The sequence below is a fragment of the Parasteatoda tepidariorum genome, chromosome 10 (genome assembly GCF_043381705.1).
Source record: "Parasteatoda tepidariorum isolate YZ-2023 chromosome 10, CAS_Ptep_4.0, whole genome shotgun sequence".
Taxonomy (NCBI): Eukaryota; Metazoa; Arthropoda; class Arachnida; order Araneae; family Theridiidae; genus Parasteatoda; species Parasteatoda tepidariorum.
In genome coordinates, this window is record NC_092213.1 from 8,007,763 (window position 1) to 8,023,728 (window position 15,966).

General features: G+C 32.7%; 1 protein-coding gene across 2 annotated transcripts; it reads left to right on the forward strand.

Annotated features, from left to right (window-relative positions):
• The first annotated feature begins 443 nt into the window (after positions 1–443).
• LOC107447799 (very low-density lipoprotein receptor) lies at positions 444–15,535 on the forward strand. Of its 2 annotated transcripts, none has more exons than XM_016062827.3 (5): positions 444–573; positions 4,944–5,174; positions 10,144–10,371; positions 12,475–12,705; positions 15,390–15,535. In XM_016062827.3, the coding sequence occupies exons 1-5, from the start codon at positions 498–500 to the stop codon at positions 15,485–15,487; spliced, it is 864 nt and encodes a 287-aa protein (XP_015918313.2). In that variant the 5' UTR covers positions 444–497; the 3' UTR covers positions 15,488–15,535. The 2 variants fall into 2 exon arrangements, with proteins under 2 accessions (XP_015918313.2, XP_015918335.2); XM_016062849.3 differs by having other exon boundaries at positions 4,944–5,171.
• The last annotated feature ends 431 nt before the right edge of the window (positions 15,536–15,966 follow it).

A 15,966-nucleotide genomic window follows, 5' to 3' on the forward strand; every position in this document is an offset into this window, starting at 1 on the left:
CAGTTTACATATATATGAAGACGTATCATTACCAAACACTGGGTATGTCAGTCTCATTGGTACGAGTGTTCGCAGTCACTTTACGGAAAGTTTCAAATCAAGTAAAAGTGGTGAATTCGTTTTTTTTTTTTTTAAAAAACTAAATACAGATTTTTATATATTATTAGATTTAATAATTTTTTTTAAATAAAACTAAAAAAAACTAAATACATATATATGAAGAAAAGTTTTTTTAAAAAAAACTTTTACAGAAGTTTATTCGAAATGTTGAAAAAAAAAAAAACCATATACTATGCACTATTAAAGTAATAATTTAATTCGGAGAACTAAGTTTCATTGAGTAACGCCGTAATAAAAAAAAAATCCGGAAATAATTACTTTCTCCAGTTTCTAAACAGCGGAAATAATCATACACCATGGCTTCCTCTTCATACCACGTGATTATTTATCAGATCATTCTATTTTAAAACATACTGCGAAACATTTTATTGGAAAAAATGTTCATTATGATATTTGTTATTCTCCTGTTTAGTTTATTAGTTGCACCTTTCAAAGCTGACGATTCAGTGAGTGGTGAGTCATTTTTTACATGCGGATATAGTTTTTTGATTATTTCCATTTCAAATGGGAACCTATATTTAGATCTTTGTCATTCAATGTTCGTAAGAATGTATTTAGTTTGTCCCCCCCCCCCGAAAAAATATCAAATTTTCTTTTCATTGAATCATTCGAAAATTTAACATTTACAATTTAATATTTTATTTTATAATCGTCGTTGAACAGCCAACCCAATTTTGAGTTCACGACTACCAATATTCAAATCCGTGGCCTTGTAATTTTGAACTCAATCCAGAAGACATGGGAACTCCTGGATCAAGTATTGGGAGAAACTAGTCTTCGTTGAGGACTTTCTTGAGGAAATTAACCCATATTTGCGTTACATAGCGAGAAAAACCACGAATACCTGCCACGGTTAGCCCGATGGTAAGGGGACTCTAATCCATGATTCATCTACCACTGAGTATATTTTACGTCAACACTGTGGTCGGTGCAAAGCGTGTGCGGAATTCTTATCGTCCAGCCATCACTGGGATTCGAACTCTGGTCACTTCATTAGGAGGTGAGTGCTCTATCCTCTCCCCCGAGCCACCTCGGCTCTACATTAGACAATTTTGTCACCGTCGTTGAACAGCCAACCCAATTATGAGTTTACGACTATTAATGTTCAACTCCGTTCTCTAGAGTAATTTTGAACTCATTCCAGAAGGCAAGGGATTTCCTAGATCAAGTATTGGGGAGAAAATTGCCTTCATGGAGGAATTTATGACGGAACTAATCTACATTTGCGTTACATGGGGAGGAAAATCTCCCACGGTTAGCCTAACGAACAGAGGACTCTAACCCATGTTTCGTCTAGCACTGAGGATATTTTACATCAGCACTTTGTCGGTGCAAGCCGTGGGCAAAATTAACCATTGACAATTTAAAAGGATTTTTGCAACATAATGCTAAGCCGCGTTTTCAAATTATTCTGGAGGGTGTTTTTTTAAAGTGAGTTTTGAGTTTGGTAAGGAAACATTACAATTTGCGTAGAGAACTGAATTATTACTGAAACTATTTATTTTATGCACCTTTAAAAGCGTGGTATTGAATGTCTTCGATTTGAGTTGAACAATTCAAAGGAGTGTGTTAAGGAACATTTTATTTTAAGTTAGCACCAGATTAAATGTTTATGTAGACTTTTAAGAGATATGTCAAATCTAAACACCAATAATGGAGGAATCGTAAACCAAGCACACCATTACACTATTTGTGAATTAATTTCGAGTTCGAAAGCACCAATATTACCATACTTTGGATATCGCCAATTGATTAGTTTCATTCGAATACTAAATGGCGTCAATTTATTTTCTTCTATGCTATTAAACATCTACAGAAATAAAAGTTAGTCATTTCATGTTCATGTCTGCATACGTAGGCTTTTAGTTGTGTAATAAGGATAATTAATATTTTAGTTTTTAAATACCCGTCAATTGTATATACCTGCAAAGAACGTCATCGTGGGTAAATCGTGATATTTGTCGATACAGAAGCCAATCAGGTTCGATACTTAAGCGTGATGTCGCTTATATCCAATTAAAAAAATCACATGGTTAGGGATAATCAAATCATATATCATAGATTTAAATCACATGTTAGGCATAATCACGTCATTTCTTCTCGAGTTGGAAGTATCCAATACCTGCAAGTGACGTAGTGTGGTATTTGTTTAAATTAGCAACTGTTCTTTCCATTCTATTTCGAGTAAGCCAAACCCGTCAAGTATCAATTCTCTTACGTGACACATTCTAAATTCTTTCACAAAGATTCTTTCACAAAGATTTCAATTCTTTCACGACATATTTACACAGAGACTTGACCAAAGGCAGAGCCCTGTGGATCATAAACAAACTAATTATGCAATGAAGTTGCCAGACACACAAAAAGCAAAAATATGTCACGGTTACAATAAAATACATAAACAAATAATAAATCTAAGTGAAGTAAGAAAAAAAAAATTGACGAGAAAGAATTATAATTCAACTAATTCGATGTACGATACGGCTCTATATTTAATTAGCTAATCGTTAATTAACATTCTAACTTATGTATAGAGAAACTTAGCTCAAATTTAACTAAAAAAAAGTGGTTGTCATTACGCTGACTTCTCTCTCTAATTCGCCTTTTCGTCATTCACTATATTAGGGATCATTCCTGATAACGGTAGCCATAGTGACGCAAACTTATGAACATTTTTTCTAAAATAAGAAAGTAACTCGTTTTAAAATAAACATATGGAAAAAATAAGCTATAAAAACAAGTGAAAATTCTAAAAAATTAAATTCATACCAAATATGTTAACAAAAGGGAAGATAAACAATAAAACGGACGGCGTTATAGTACGGGAATATACTAAACAATTCGTGTTTTCAAATGATTTTGACTAAGGTTCAGATTATCTTTAATGAATATTTAACTTCTTTTTTTTTTTAAGTGCTTTGCACTTGAGGCGAAGCTAGAAAGTAAATAATTATCTGAGCTCAGAACGGACAACTAACATATATATTTTAAAAGTTATTAAACTTTTTTAAAAGTGGTTTATACACCTAGAAGAAAATTTTCAAAATCTCTTTTTTTTACCAAATTTTTATGAGCTTAGATAATGCAGCGTTAGAATAACTTTTTAAATATTAAAAAATTAGATCACGAACGCTCTTTACTGTCACATAACTGAGGCTTTTAACGTTAACGTTTTGTGCCTTTTTTAGAATTGGCGTAAAGGGCCACGGCTAAATTATGCTAAACTTAACCTAAAAGTCTTGAACTGCCCTGAGACTTAAGAATCGAGTTGTGAAATTGGAAACTTTAAAACGCTATTTCGCTCCGTGGTGGCTTAGGGTATAGATGGCTCGTTTCTCAATGAGGTGATCCGTGTTCGAAACCCAGCGATGGGTGGTTGATACAAATTCCGCACGTGGCAACGTACCCACCACAGGACTGACGTAGAATATCCTTAGTTTTAGACGGATTACGGGTTAGACTGTTCCTGTCGTCAGGCTAATCGAGGTAGGTTTTCGTGGTTTTCTTTTCCATGTAACACAAATTCGGATTAGTTTAATCAAAATGTCCTCCACGAAGGCAAATTTCACAAAATATTTGATCCAGTAGTTCCCTTGTCTTCTGGATTGGGTTCAAAATTACAAGGCTACAGAGTTGAACATTAATAGACATAAACTCAAAATTGGGCCGACTGTTCAACGATTTTTATAAAATAAAGATATTCTTTCTGTAAAGACAGAGCTTTCAAAAACAGTATATAGAAGTGAGGAAAAACCGTTTATGATGAAATGAAAGCAAAACATATTACCAATTTATTTATACATTTCTGGAAAGGACAAAGCAAATTGGATGCGTGCAAGTGATGTTAGTAAATCGGGGCATTTGCCAATTCGGAAATCAACCATCAGGTTCCACACATATGCGTGACGTTGCTTAGAGGTAATCCAATTACAATCTGATTCACCTCTTCTCGAGTTTCAGTTAGGTACTTGCAACTCGAGTAAAAGAGGATCACTGTTACACAGATACGTGACCTATGATCTCAGAGCGGCCATGTCGTATGATTATGCGGCATGTAAAAGATCCCTGGAGTGCCTTATTGGCTCTTTGGCACTTCCGGTAAAATTAAATTCCTAGTGCACTTTATCATCTAAATGGAGTCTCGGTGCTGCCATCTAGTGTGGCAGAAACTAGACATCCAAATTAACGTGGACAACGGTATCTCACCCATTGTGGTGGTCCTGAAAGAATGGATACCACTTCTGGAGAACGCACTAGGTCTGCTCATCGGCAAGACTGATTGTTCAGCTCATTGGAAATAAAAAAAAATGATCTCAGTGCCAGCTGATTGTTTATAAACAAGATGGCGTGTTTAAGTCGAGCTAAATTTCTTATCATAAATTGGAATGTTAATTAAAGTGAAATTAATTAAATTGAACGCCGTATCACTCATCGAATTCTTTAAAGTATAATTCTATCTCGGCAACGTCTTTCACTTGACTTATATTTATTATTTGCTCATATATTTTATTGTAACCGTGGTATATTTTCGCTTTGTGTACATGGCAACTTCGATGCATAGTTTGTTTATGTTCTGCAAGGCTTCGTGCCTATCCTTGTGTTAAGCAAAAAATTTATAATGAAGAAATTAAAATCTCTGTGAAAGAATATAGAATGTGTCACTTAAGAGAATTGATAATTGAGAGACTTGGCTTACTCGAAAAGAACAGTTGCTACTGTAAACAAATGCTTAATTTCAATAACCAATGAGAATCGAAATACCCATTCTACGTCACTTGCAGGCATCCCATTGTAGTTCCCTCCATTTTTTTTTTAAATTTCAGATGTCTCTTCGTGCAAGGGAGTGTTGTGCCACGACAGAAACACGTGCTTTCACGTCTATTTTACGTGCGATATCTCCAACAGCATCGACAATTCAACGGAGGATTACAGAGATTACATGACATGGTGCAACCAAGAACAATATTTCATATGTGGCATCAATTGCTTTGCGAACTCATTCCTTTGTGATGGTTACCTTGATTGCAATAACGGAACAGATGAAATCAACTGTGGTAATATTTTGAATTTTCTTTGTACTTATGCGTTATAGGGATGAAGGCCACCCCAATGATAAAAGCGAAATTGTCAAACTAATTTGTAATTGTGTAATTTGCCGATTGAGTCGCCATGTTTGTGAAGCAAAAAATAATGTAAGGGTAAATGCAATTCATTCATTTATAATTTGACTAGAAATAATTCTATCATATTTAATGCAGTCCTATAAGATTTATGAAAGACTTTTTGTTTCCAATATAAACCAAACGGAAAAATCCATTGTATTCAAGTCGGTAGAATCATGTGGCTATTCTCGACTAGTGACAGTATTTATCATTGTTCTTGAGCTTTGCATGAGCTGCACACATCGTTTGTCTAAAGCAGAGGTCGCCAAAGTGGTCTATATAGACCCCCAGGGGTCTATTTAACAAAAGCGGGGGTCGATCTGAGACAGGGGGGCGAATGGGGGTCGATCCGAATCGGAAGGGTCGATTGTGGATCGAGAAAAAAAACAGTTCTCAATACGCAAATCACACATACCTAATTAAGTATGTAAAATTTGTGAATTTTTTTTATAATTGACTCAATATCAGTTTCTTTATAAAACATAAATTAATAAACGTATATTTATTGGGGTGAAACAAGTATTTACGTACCACCGCGCAGTGGCACGAACTCAGCGCAGTTTATAAGTCATATGCATATGTGCGCTTGTCCAAATGTCACGTGTGACGAGCATTGACGTTACAAATGCAAATATCATACGCAGTTTCAGCTATCTTTGCAAACTGTGTTGAATATTTGCAGTGTCATTATTAAAACTTTTATAGTTTTGGATAATTAGTTATTGTTTCGATAAAACCATTCGTTTGGTTTAGATATCAATTTTAATTATCAATGCACAAAAAAGAAGGTAAGCATTAATAATATGGATTAGTACAGCCCGCGACAAAACTATAGCACACTTTGTATTTTTTTACGAAAATTACAAAATTGACCAATTTTGACGAAAATTAAAATTGACCAATTTTGAACCCAATATAGCGAACCTTGCAAAAAAACACCAGGCACACCCATCTCATTGATCAAGAAGCAGTAAATCTTTAGTTACTTTACTTATTATATCTACTTATGCATAATTACTTATTATTTAATAATAAGGTATTTAAATTTCAATATTAATATATTTTTCATAAAACTATTGTTACACAATGTACTATTACTTTAATAAATGTTTAAAATCATAAAATAAATGTACAAACACAGTATCTAATAGAGTTTTATTTTAATTAACAGAAAATTACTTTTGTGGGGGTCGATGGGGATTTCGAAAAATTATATAGGGGTCGATGATCAAAAAAGTTTGGCGACCCCTGGTCTAAAGTAAGAACTCCCCTAGCCATTCCTCTGGACCCGTGGCTGTGACTATGGTAATGAGGTATAACTATTCCAAGTAGGGGTGTGGGGTCATTGTTTAGGACAGGTTTTGGCTCGGATGGGAGAGAGAGAGGGAATATTTTTCTTTGGTCTACTGTGTTAGTCCTAGAGTAAAGAGAAGCTACCCTCCCTGAAATGCACTATTCTTGTTTCCATAGCAGCAGACATCGTCAGATTTTGTGGCAGGGGGAGTTCTCACTTTAGACAAACTGCAGATTCAGTTTTGGTTTTCAAAGAATATTAGGTTTTTATCCAAAATAGTTTTTATTACTCTACATAAATGTTTAAACATATTATGTATATAATTTAAAAATGTTTATTGATTAAAATATATCATTATAACAAATAGAGAAATACATAATAGCTAAAGAAAAAAACGATGGTAATATCTTCAATAGGATTAAATAGAAACCTAATTATATATATGTAGTAGTTATTGACCATCATCCCCGAAACCATCTACTTCCTCGTTGAAAGGTGCCAGATTGTCTGCAAGGGAAAAGTCCCGAAATATTTAATTGACTATTCTTTTCTTTATAACTATTTAATTTTGTCTGTCTTTGTTCTGTAACGCTGCGTGTAGGCAGTTCTCCGCTATCGATGTCGCTGTTATACTTATTTTCCTTCTTTATTAAATTTGTTAAGTCTAATTGTTAAATTAATTATTGTTGTAGTTTCATCTAGACACAAATTCTGGAATTAACCTGTGTTCAGGAAACAAGACTCGTGCAAATATCTAAAGAAAACATTTATTTAAGCTAAACAAAACAGATTCTACACACCCTGCGTGTTCTCGTTACATACAGCTGTTTAGAGAAAAGCAAGTATCAAATTCGTGTCCCAACATTTATACTGTGAAGATCGGGACCACTTCAGTTCGCTTCACAAGAAATAATGATACATACAGCAGTGACGCCACAATTGTATTTTTTCCTCCCTTGCTCCACAAATCACCACATTTATTTATCAAAATTATTAGAAAAAAAATTAAAAATAAAGAAGCAAAAGAAGGTATAGTTCAAATTTCATTAAAAGTAACGCTTAAAAATATCTTTTGATAGATCTTTTGATATCTTTTGATTTCAATTGAAACCTGTACCGGTTTCGTTGTCACATGGGTCCACCTTCATCAGTAACAATGACAGGGATGGCAAAACAAAAATGGAGTTAGACAGAAGTTACTGTTTGTCTATAGAAAGAAGTCTTCGTCTGGAGCAGTGGCGGTGAATATGGTTGCGAAGGTGGGTTTTTCGATCGGCGAGAGAAAGGAAAAAAAATGGGGTATAAGAGCTTCTCTCTTGGAAATGCGATTTTTCCATAGCAGCAGACAGCCTTAGACTATCTGGTGTGGGGAGTTCTTTCAATAGACAAACTATGAACCATACTATGAATGGTTGAGCTTGTAAAACTAAGCACAGATGGCACTACGGGTTAATATTCGTCTTAAGACTTCCAGGTTGCTACTTCCGATTGATTTTTAAGCTTAAACTTGAAAAGGGATGACAACAAATACTATTATACTAATAGTGTTTAAAATATAACGCATTCTTTCAAATTAAACTTCAACAAAGCAAACAACAAATGAATTCGAAACACTTCACAAGCATGCAATTCTAAAAATATCAAACGGTGATATTTTACATAAATATAGTCAAACAAGGCATAACACTCAAAAGATGGCAAACCTTACACTTTATTTATGTTCTAAAATTAATTTTCTTAAATTTCCTTTAGACTCACAACCAGTTAGAATTCGTAACTTATAGGAAATTCTTAAGAATGGTAAAATTATGCTTAAATTTATTCACAAATTACAATAATAAAACTTCTCGGAATATTAAGCCTGTTCATACATCGCCCCAGAAGCAATAAGATAAGCGGAGGAATACACCGGAAGTTTGCTAAATTTCTTCCGCTTTTAGGTAGCTTGTTATTGTTTACATTCAGTCAACCATCCATATTCTTTGTAAATAAAATGGTCGTCTCAAGGTCTAACGAATTTTCCGCTCTCACCCATTTTCCCTTTCTGTTTCCTTGGTTACTAAAAATATTACTTTTTCCCACAAAGCGGTGCGTTTTAGTAAGAAATGGGAATATTCTGGCGAGAAGAAAAATCACAATTTGTAGATACCATGATAACGGGAGAATAAATGTTTGGAGAGTAGGAAAACCGCGTAACTTTGAGAAGCTTATTCAATTTATAAAGAGTATAATAGAGATAAATATATAGTTAATAGTAACATCATGAAATTGATAGTAAGTATTAGAAAATAAAAATATATAATTAATGAAACAGCTTTAAAAGCTCCAAAAACTCTACGAAGTCTATAGGACTAACAATTTAGAAGTTATGAGAGTTAAGAGTATGAAGGGAAGTTAGGAATATAAAAAGTAAAATATTTTGCTTTTTTTTTGTGCATATGATCATTATTGCTTCGGAATGTTTACCTTTATCGACTTTCTTTTGGTTTCATTGCATTAAGAGTAAGCGAATAAATAAAAAAGCAATACCTCTCTTGTCTAGATAGCTATGCCAGAAACCTAAATACATGTATAAGTACAAAATTTGTACTTTTTATACATAAAACTTTTATAATTTTTATAAATTCTTAAATGTTAGTCCTATCGATTTGGTTTTGAACACATGCGATTAGCCGAAATGAATACATAGGATTTAATACTTTAAGTAGTTGCATAGCAATGACAGAAAAAAACGTAACAAATCTCACTATATGAAATCATATAGTGAGGTTTGTCCCCTTGGGGGAGGAGGCAGATATCCATATAGGGCCATAGTTATGACTTTTAGAACTATTTCCAGCTTACGCCTAATTATTTTCGTAATAAGCCTTTATTAGTGACAGAGGAACTGGTCTAATTCCAGAATATTATTGACATCAGAATAATTTGAAAATTACACAAGGAGAAAAAATTGAAACATTTAGGCGGGCTCAGAAGTGTGGAAGCTCTAGGTCTGGGCCTCTCAGACTTTATGTCAAATCGGGCCTTGTTTACGCTGAAACTTAAGCGTTATCACAAGCATTTTTTTTTCTTCATGAAGCAACTACAGACCACATAATACATACCATCTTACTCATAGATGAATGACATTCATTGTATTAGTAAGATGGTATGAGATATTTTTTCCCCTCATGAAGCAACTACAGACCGCATTATACATACCATCTTACTCATAGATGAATGACATTCATTGTATTAGTAAGATGGTACAAAGAATTTTTTTTCTTCGTGAAGCAACTACAGACCACATAATACATACCATCTTACTCATAGATGAATGGCATTCAATGGATTAGTAAGATGGTATAAAGCATTCTTTTTTCTTCTTCATGAAGCAACTACAGACCACATAATACATACCATCTTACTCATAGATGAATGACATTCATTGTATTAGTAAGATGGTATAAAGCATTTTTTCTCCTTCATGAAGCAACTACAGACCACATTATACATACCATCTTACTCATAGATGAATGGCATTCAATGTATTAGTAAGATGGTATAAAGCATTTTTTTCCCCATCAGATAACTACACTTGTCGATCAGATCAGTACAAATGCAGTGATGGAGAATGTATTCCCGGTAGATGGGTGTGTGATGGTGACAGAGACTGCTCAGATGGAACGGATGAAAACGACTGCGTCTACGAAAGAGGCCTCTACCACAGGTGCAGAAACGGTCAACACGTTCGTAAACAGCAAGTCTGCGATGGAATATCTCAATGCGAAGATCTTTCAGATGAAGAAAATTGCAGTAATTTATTTTCTTTATTATATTCTATCTCACAAATCAGTGCTTATATTATGTTTATTATTAACTATTATTAAATAAAACCATTATTATTAAATATGACACCGTTATTTATCGAACTTCAAGCCTTGATGGATTGAAAAGCAATTGCTTAAGTACAGAGAGTAGAAGATGCTGATTAATACTTACAAATGAATTATACTCAGTTGTTTAACCTAATATAAAAACCGATAAATATATAGGTGATTGGTACAAGGGTGACAGTATTTCAGTTTTTGTAGATTTGGATGAACTCCTATAACGAAACTTGCTGTATATAATTACAGAATAATAATTAAATTTGCATTCAAAATTAACTGAAAATAAAATACAATGAAAATCGTTATTAATAACTATGAACTTTTATTTATTATTATAACAAAAATTTCTGGTTCGAGAGGCTAAATATTTTTTTTAAAAAAAGAAGAAAAGTTTCAGAAATACAAATTTACAATGGCGGAAAGGAAAGTGCAACTCGGAAAGTTAATGGACATATCCCAACAGAGCCTAACCAACACCTCCTAGAAGGAAGAAGGCCTCAGCACGGATCAATTTAATAGTCCGACTTAACGGACATAAACTGTACAATAAATGAAAAATAAGAAAGATGTCCCTAAGTTCAGGCTACTAAAGGATCAAATTTCTTGTTTATGGTGACCCATGCTGAGGCTTTCTCTTTTCTAGGAGGTATTGTTCTAACCTTCCGTTGTAAAATCATAAATGCAAGTGACATATAGAATATACTTCACCAAGGAAAACATGATTTGGCTATTTATTGTAATAAAATGTTGCTAAGTATGCCAAAGCCTTTTGTCTTAGCCTTATGCCCTAAAATGTGTTGGCGGCTAAGAAATTGTGATAATTAATAACGACTTTTCAATCGAAACTAAACATGGTAGATTCAATGCAAATATAGCAAGAGGGAATCTCTAAAAAATGGTCACATGCCGTTGAATAAATAGACATGAATTACTTTTCATTGAAAAAATACAACAGTTTTTTTAATTACTGGAAATATATTTTTGCATGAGTCTAATCTATGAATCGGTTTACGTTTGGTTAGGTTTTCATATTTTCAAATGATATTTGCCTTGAAAATATCCATACAAGTAGTTATTTTTAACATATAATAAAGAAGACGAGGGAAATACTAATTCAATATTATTACGTAAGCACATCTAAGATAGCTCTTTTATTTGTTTTGGCCTCGCAGAGGAAAGCCACTGATGTCCTTCCACGGTTAACTATCACATAATCATCCAAGTTTATATTGTGCCATTTATTGAACCCCAGTGTCACAACAGTATAATATTAGCGTGAGCACAGTGTCACAAATTAGTTACGCTAAGTTATCCTCAACCCCTAAAACAAATGCGATTTATTCCAATAAATTCTAGAAAAGAGAAGTCCTCAGCACGGGTTTATATAATTTGATCCTTTAGTAGTCCAAACGTAATGATATCTTTCGTATTTACCTCCACTGCAATACCTTAGTAGCCCGAACGCAGTTTTCTTATTTTTCATTTACTGCGCAGTTTATGTTTGTTACGTCGGACTACTAAATTGATCCGTGCTGAGGCTTTCTCTCTTCTAGGAGTGTGTATTGTATGTGTGGGTGTGCGTGTTCGTGTAACGTAAAATGTTTTAACCAATCTTTTTATGTTATTTCTTCATCTAAATTATTCTTCTAAATTTAGTCTCAAAACTAAGTGCTTCCTCGCACTTTATTGTTCGCATCCACCTCTTTCATTTCTATATTTAGATCGTAAGTATGCAAGAATGAACATTTTAAGATTTTCCTTAAACCGAACTGTGAGAACCATATTTTTCCCTCGACCTTTTTAATGAACCAATTGTAATTACTAATGTTTCCCTTTTTGCATGTGATTTAAGAGTCATCGGGACTTATTTGCAAGATTTTCCCTAACATACCATTAAACAGTACACCCTACTAACTAAATATTCACTTATTCTAATGTAATTAAAGCTTATTTACATCCTTGAGTAATTAATTTATGAATTTAATCTATAATGATATGCCACTAAATACATTTCTGTTTGTTTTAGCTAGGAGGCGCTGTAGAGGTTTCTACTGCGGTGGCCAACAATGCATTCACTCCAATTTCAGATGTGACGGTGATCGTGACTGTAGAGACGGCAGAGATGAGCATGACTGCGGAAAAAACACTTGTGACAGTGAGCGCCAAATAATGTGCGACGTGTATAGATGTGTGTCAAAAGATTATGTGTGTGACGGTGATTATGATTGCTCTGACAGAACAGACGAAAATAATTGCGGTAAGTTTTGATTATAATAACAATCAATATCACAGAAAATTGACAGTAAACAGATGACATACAATCACCAGAGCGGGTAAGGGTACTAAAAACTAAGATATCTTTTTTTTAAAAACAAATTAGAAATATTTTATAAGTAGCTATTGCAAACATAGTATGTTATTGAACCTTAACATTTTTCACAATAAGTTTAAACTTATTAAAGTTTTATGATTATACAAAACTTTATTACTTTTGATCTAATGATCGGATCTTCACGTTGTAGGGTTCAATCTTAATCGTTGGGGAGGATGACCTGAAATATGCTAATAAAATTAGTACAGATGATATTTTAGGTTACGAAATCGGAAACAAAAACGTACTTTTTCTGAATAAACATAACTTTTTTTTTGACGGATGATTCAAATTGCCAACTCCTGAAATATAGGGGGTAGCCACTAATCACAATATGGGAAACATGGTCCAAAACTGGACCCTTTAATGTTAATTATCTTACTTTTTGCGTATTTAACCATAACTCTAGAATTTTTATATTAAATGTCAAAAATTCGAATCCGTCGAAAAAAAATTATGTTTATTCAGAAAAAGTACGTTTTTGTGTCTGATTTTGTAATTTAAAATATCGTTTGCAATAATTAACTAGCATATTTGAGGTTATCCTTTCGAACCATTAATATTGAATCCTAGAAAGTAAATATCCTATTATTAGACCAAAAGTTATTCAGGGTAATCTTTTTTTTTTCCTTCTTTTTTTTGCGCACTCTATTTTGTCTTCAAATTTATATGTATTAATTTTTGTTGAACAAACACTAGATGGAGAATAACGAAAATAATTTCTATGGCTTTAAACACAATTTTGTGAAATATTAATTTGAACTTTTGGCATTTTCAATATTTTGCCGAAAGTCTTTCGGTTTATTAACGCTAAGAATGAAATTAGCCGGGGAAATTAGCAATACAAAGATGGTTCATTTCAGCCAATCAGCCAATACGGCACTAGTTTTTATTTTCGGAAAAATGCGTTTCAATTCTTTAAAATAATATACTTAGTTAAAAAAAAGTTAGAATGTCCTTATATATATATANATTTAAATTTCAATATTAATATATTTTTCATAAAACTATTGTTACACAGAGTACTATTACTTTAATAAATGTTTAAAATCATAAAATAAATGTACAAGCACAGTATCTAATAGAGTTTTATTTTAATTAACAGAAAATTACTTTTGTGGGGGTCGATGGAGATTTCAAAAAATTATATAGGGGTCGATGATCAAAAAAGTTTGGCGACCCCTGGTGTAGGGTATATCGGACAAATATATACCGGGCAGGGGCACTCAACTAGACCTAGTATATATTAAGGACATTCACTTGTGGAAGTCAATAACTACTAATTTTGGTCATTCACAGTAACATATATATTTGAACAATCATATGTGTTTGTTAAATATATATGTTACTGTCTTAGCAAACATATGTGCTAGCATTTATTCGTTTTTTTTAAAATTTATTTATTATTTGTTAGCAAACATATGTGCTAGCATTTATTCGTTTTTTTTTAAATTTATTTATTATTTGTTAGCAATCATATGTGCATGACTACTTAATAAATCAAAATGAAAGGTAATTAGAACACAGGAGAATATTCTGGATCAAAATGTGGTAAAGAAAATACCACTCAAGGTGCGGTACTTTTTATCGTAAATTTAATTTTTACTGAAACATGTTATGAAACAAAAAATCTGACACACCGTAATTTTTAACAGCAATAATTACCATAAAATTACTGAATCATTCTTATTAAATAAATGAAAAAATTACAGTATTATATTTTACGATAAAAATGAATTTTCTCGGATACCAAGTTTGATCTGGAATTTATGACAGAGTAGGTATTTTCTACTTTTTTGCATTTTTATTACATATATTTATAAAAGCACTCATAATAAATATTTTACTATATATATATATATATATATATATATGAGTTAACGTTTATAGACTTCTAAACCATCCGACCGAAAGCGAAGGCATTTGGCACTCAGGGTAAAGTGGACGAGTCGGTGAAATGAGTTTTTGTCGATGTGATCGAGACAATGAAGTGAACTTTCGGAGAAATGATCGCGTCGGTGATGAGAGCAGTCGACGAAATGATTAGTGTTGGTGAAGAGAGCAGTCGGCGAAATGATTATGTCGGTGAAGTGATAGAGGCAGTGAAATGAGTTAACGTCAAATAGATCGTGTCGGTGAAGTGAGCTTTCGACGAATTGATCGTGTCGGTGAAGAGAGATGTTGACTAAATAATCGTGTCAGTGATATGATTTGTCGGTTAAGTGATTATATACGATATTCCTATTAATTACTAATTCCTCCCTTTTACTTTGTAGATTCCTATTTACCATTTTAATAACTTTGCATTCTTCTCCCATTGCTATGTTCCTTATTCATTGCATCATTCTCCCATTGAATATTTAAAAATATAGTTATGAAACTGCAATATTAAAGACAATATTGTTTTGTTAGAAGAAGTAGAAATCAAAAAAACAATATATCTATCGAAGCTGAAATATTCATTGTTTTCTTAACTTCTATTTTTCTAAGAAAACTATACTTTCTTTAAATGAAATATTACGAAATATTTAAGATCTTAATACTGAAATCGTTTTTATTATCTTTTTCAGAAATAAATGGAAACATGAATATTGCGACGGAAAGAATACAACTAGATAACAGGTTGCAGAAGGCTAAAAGAAAACAATTGCCGAATAATAAAAGATAATAATAAAATTTATGAAATAAAACAAAACTGGCCTTTTTTCCCCCTTTAGTCTGAGCTTTATCTGTTGAAAAATTCATTAACTATATACTTGCATGTTTTATAAACAATAATAATTCTTTCAACATTTGAGAGAATTATTTATGCATATTTGTAACAGTAAATTGAATATATAGTAACTTTAAAATTAGAAGAATTTTATCAACAAACCTGTCCACCATTAGCGTAGTTCAATATAGTGAAATTTGCAATTTAACCTGTGCGGGACGTCCTCAAGGGGCCGGGGCAACTTTTCCCGTTTAGCCTACATTCATTTAAAAATTCATATAAAGCCATTAATGTAGTTCAATATTCTGAAATTTACACTTTATTATCATTAATATTCTACTAATGTTTTATTTTTATATGACGCTGTGGCCTAAGGCTTTAGGTAATTAAACGAATACTACGAAATAGTTTATAAATGATAATAAAACGTTTTG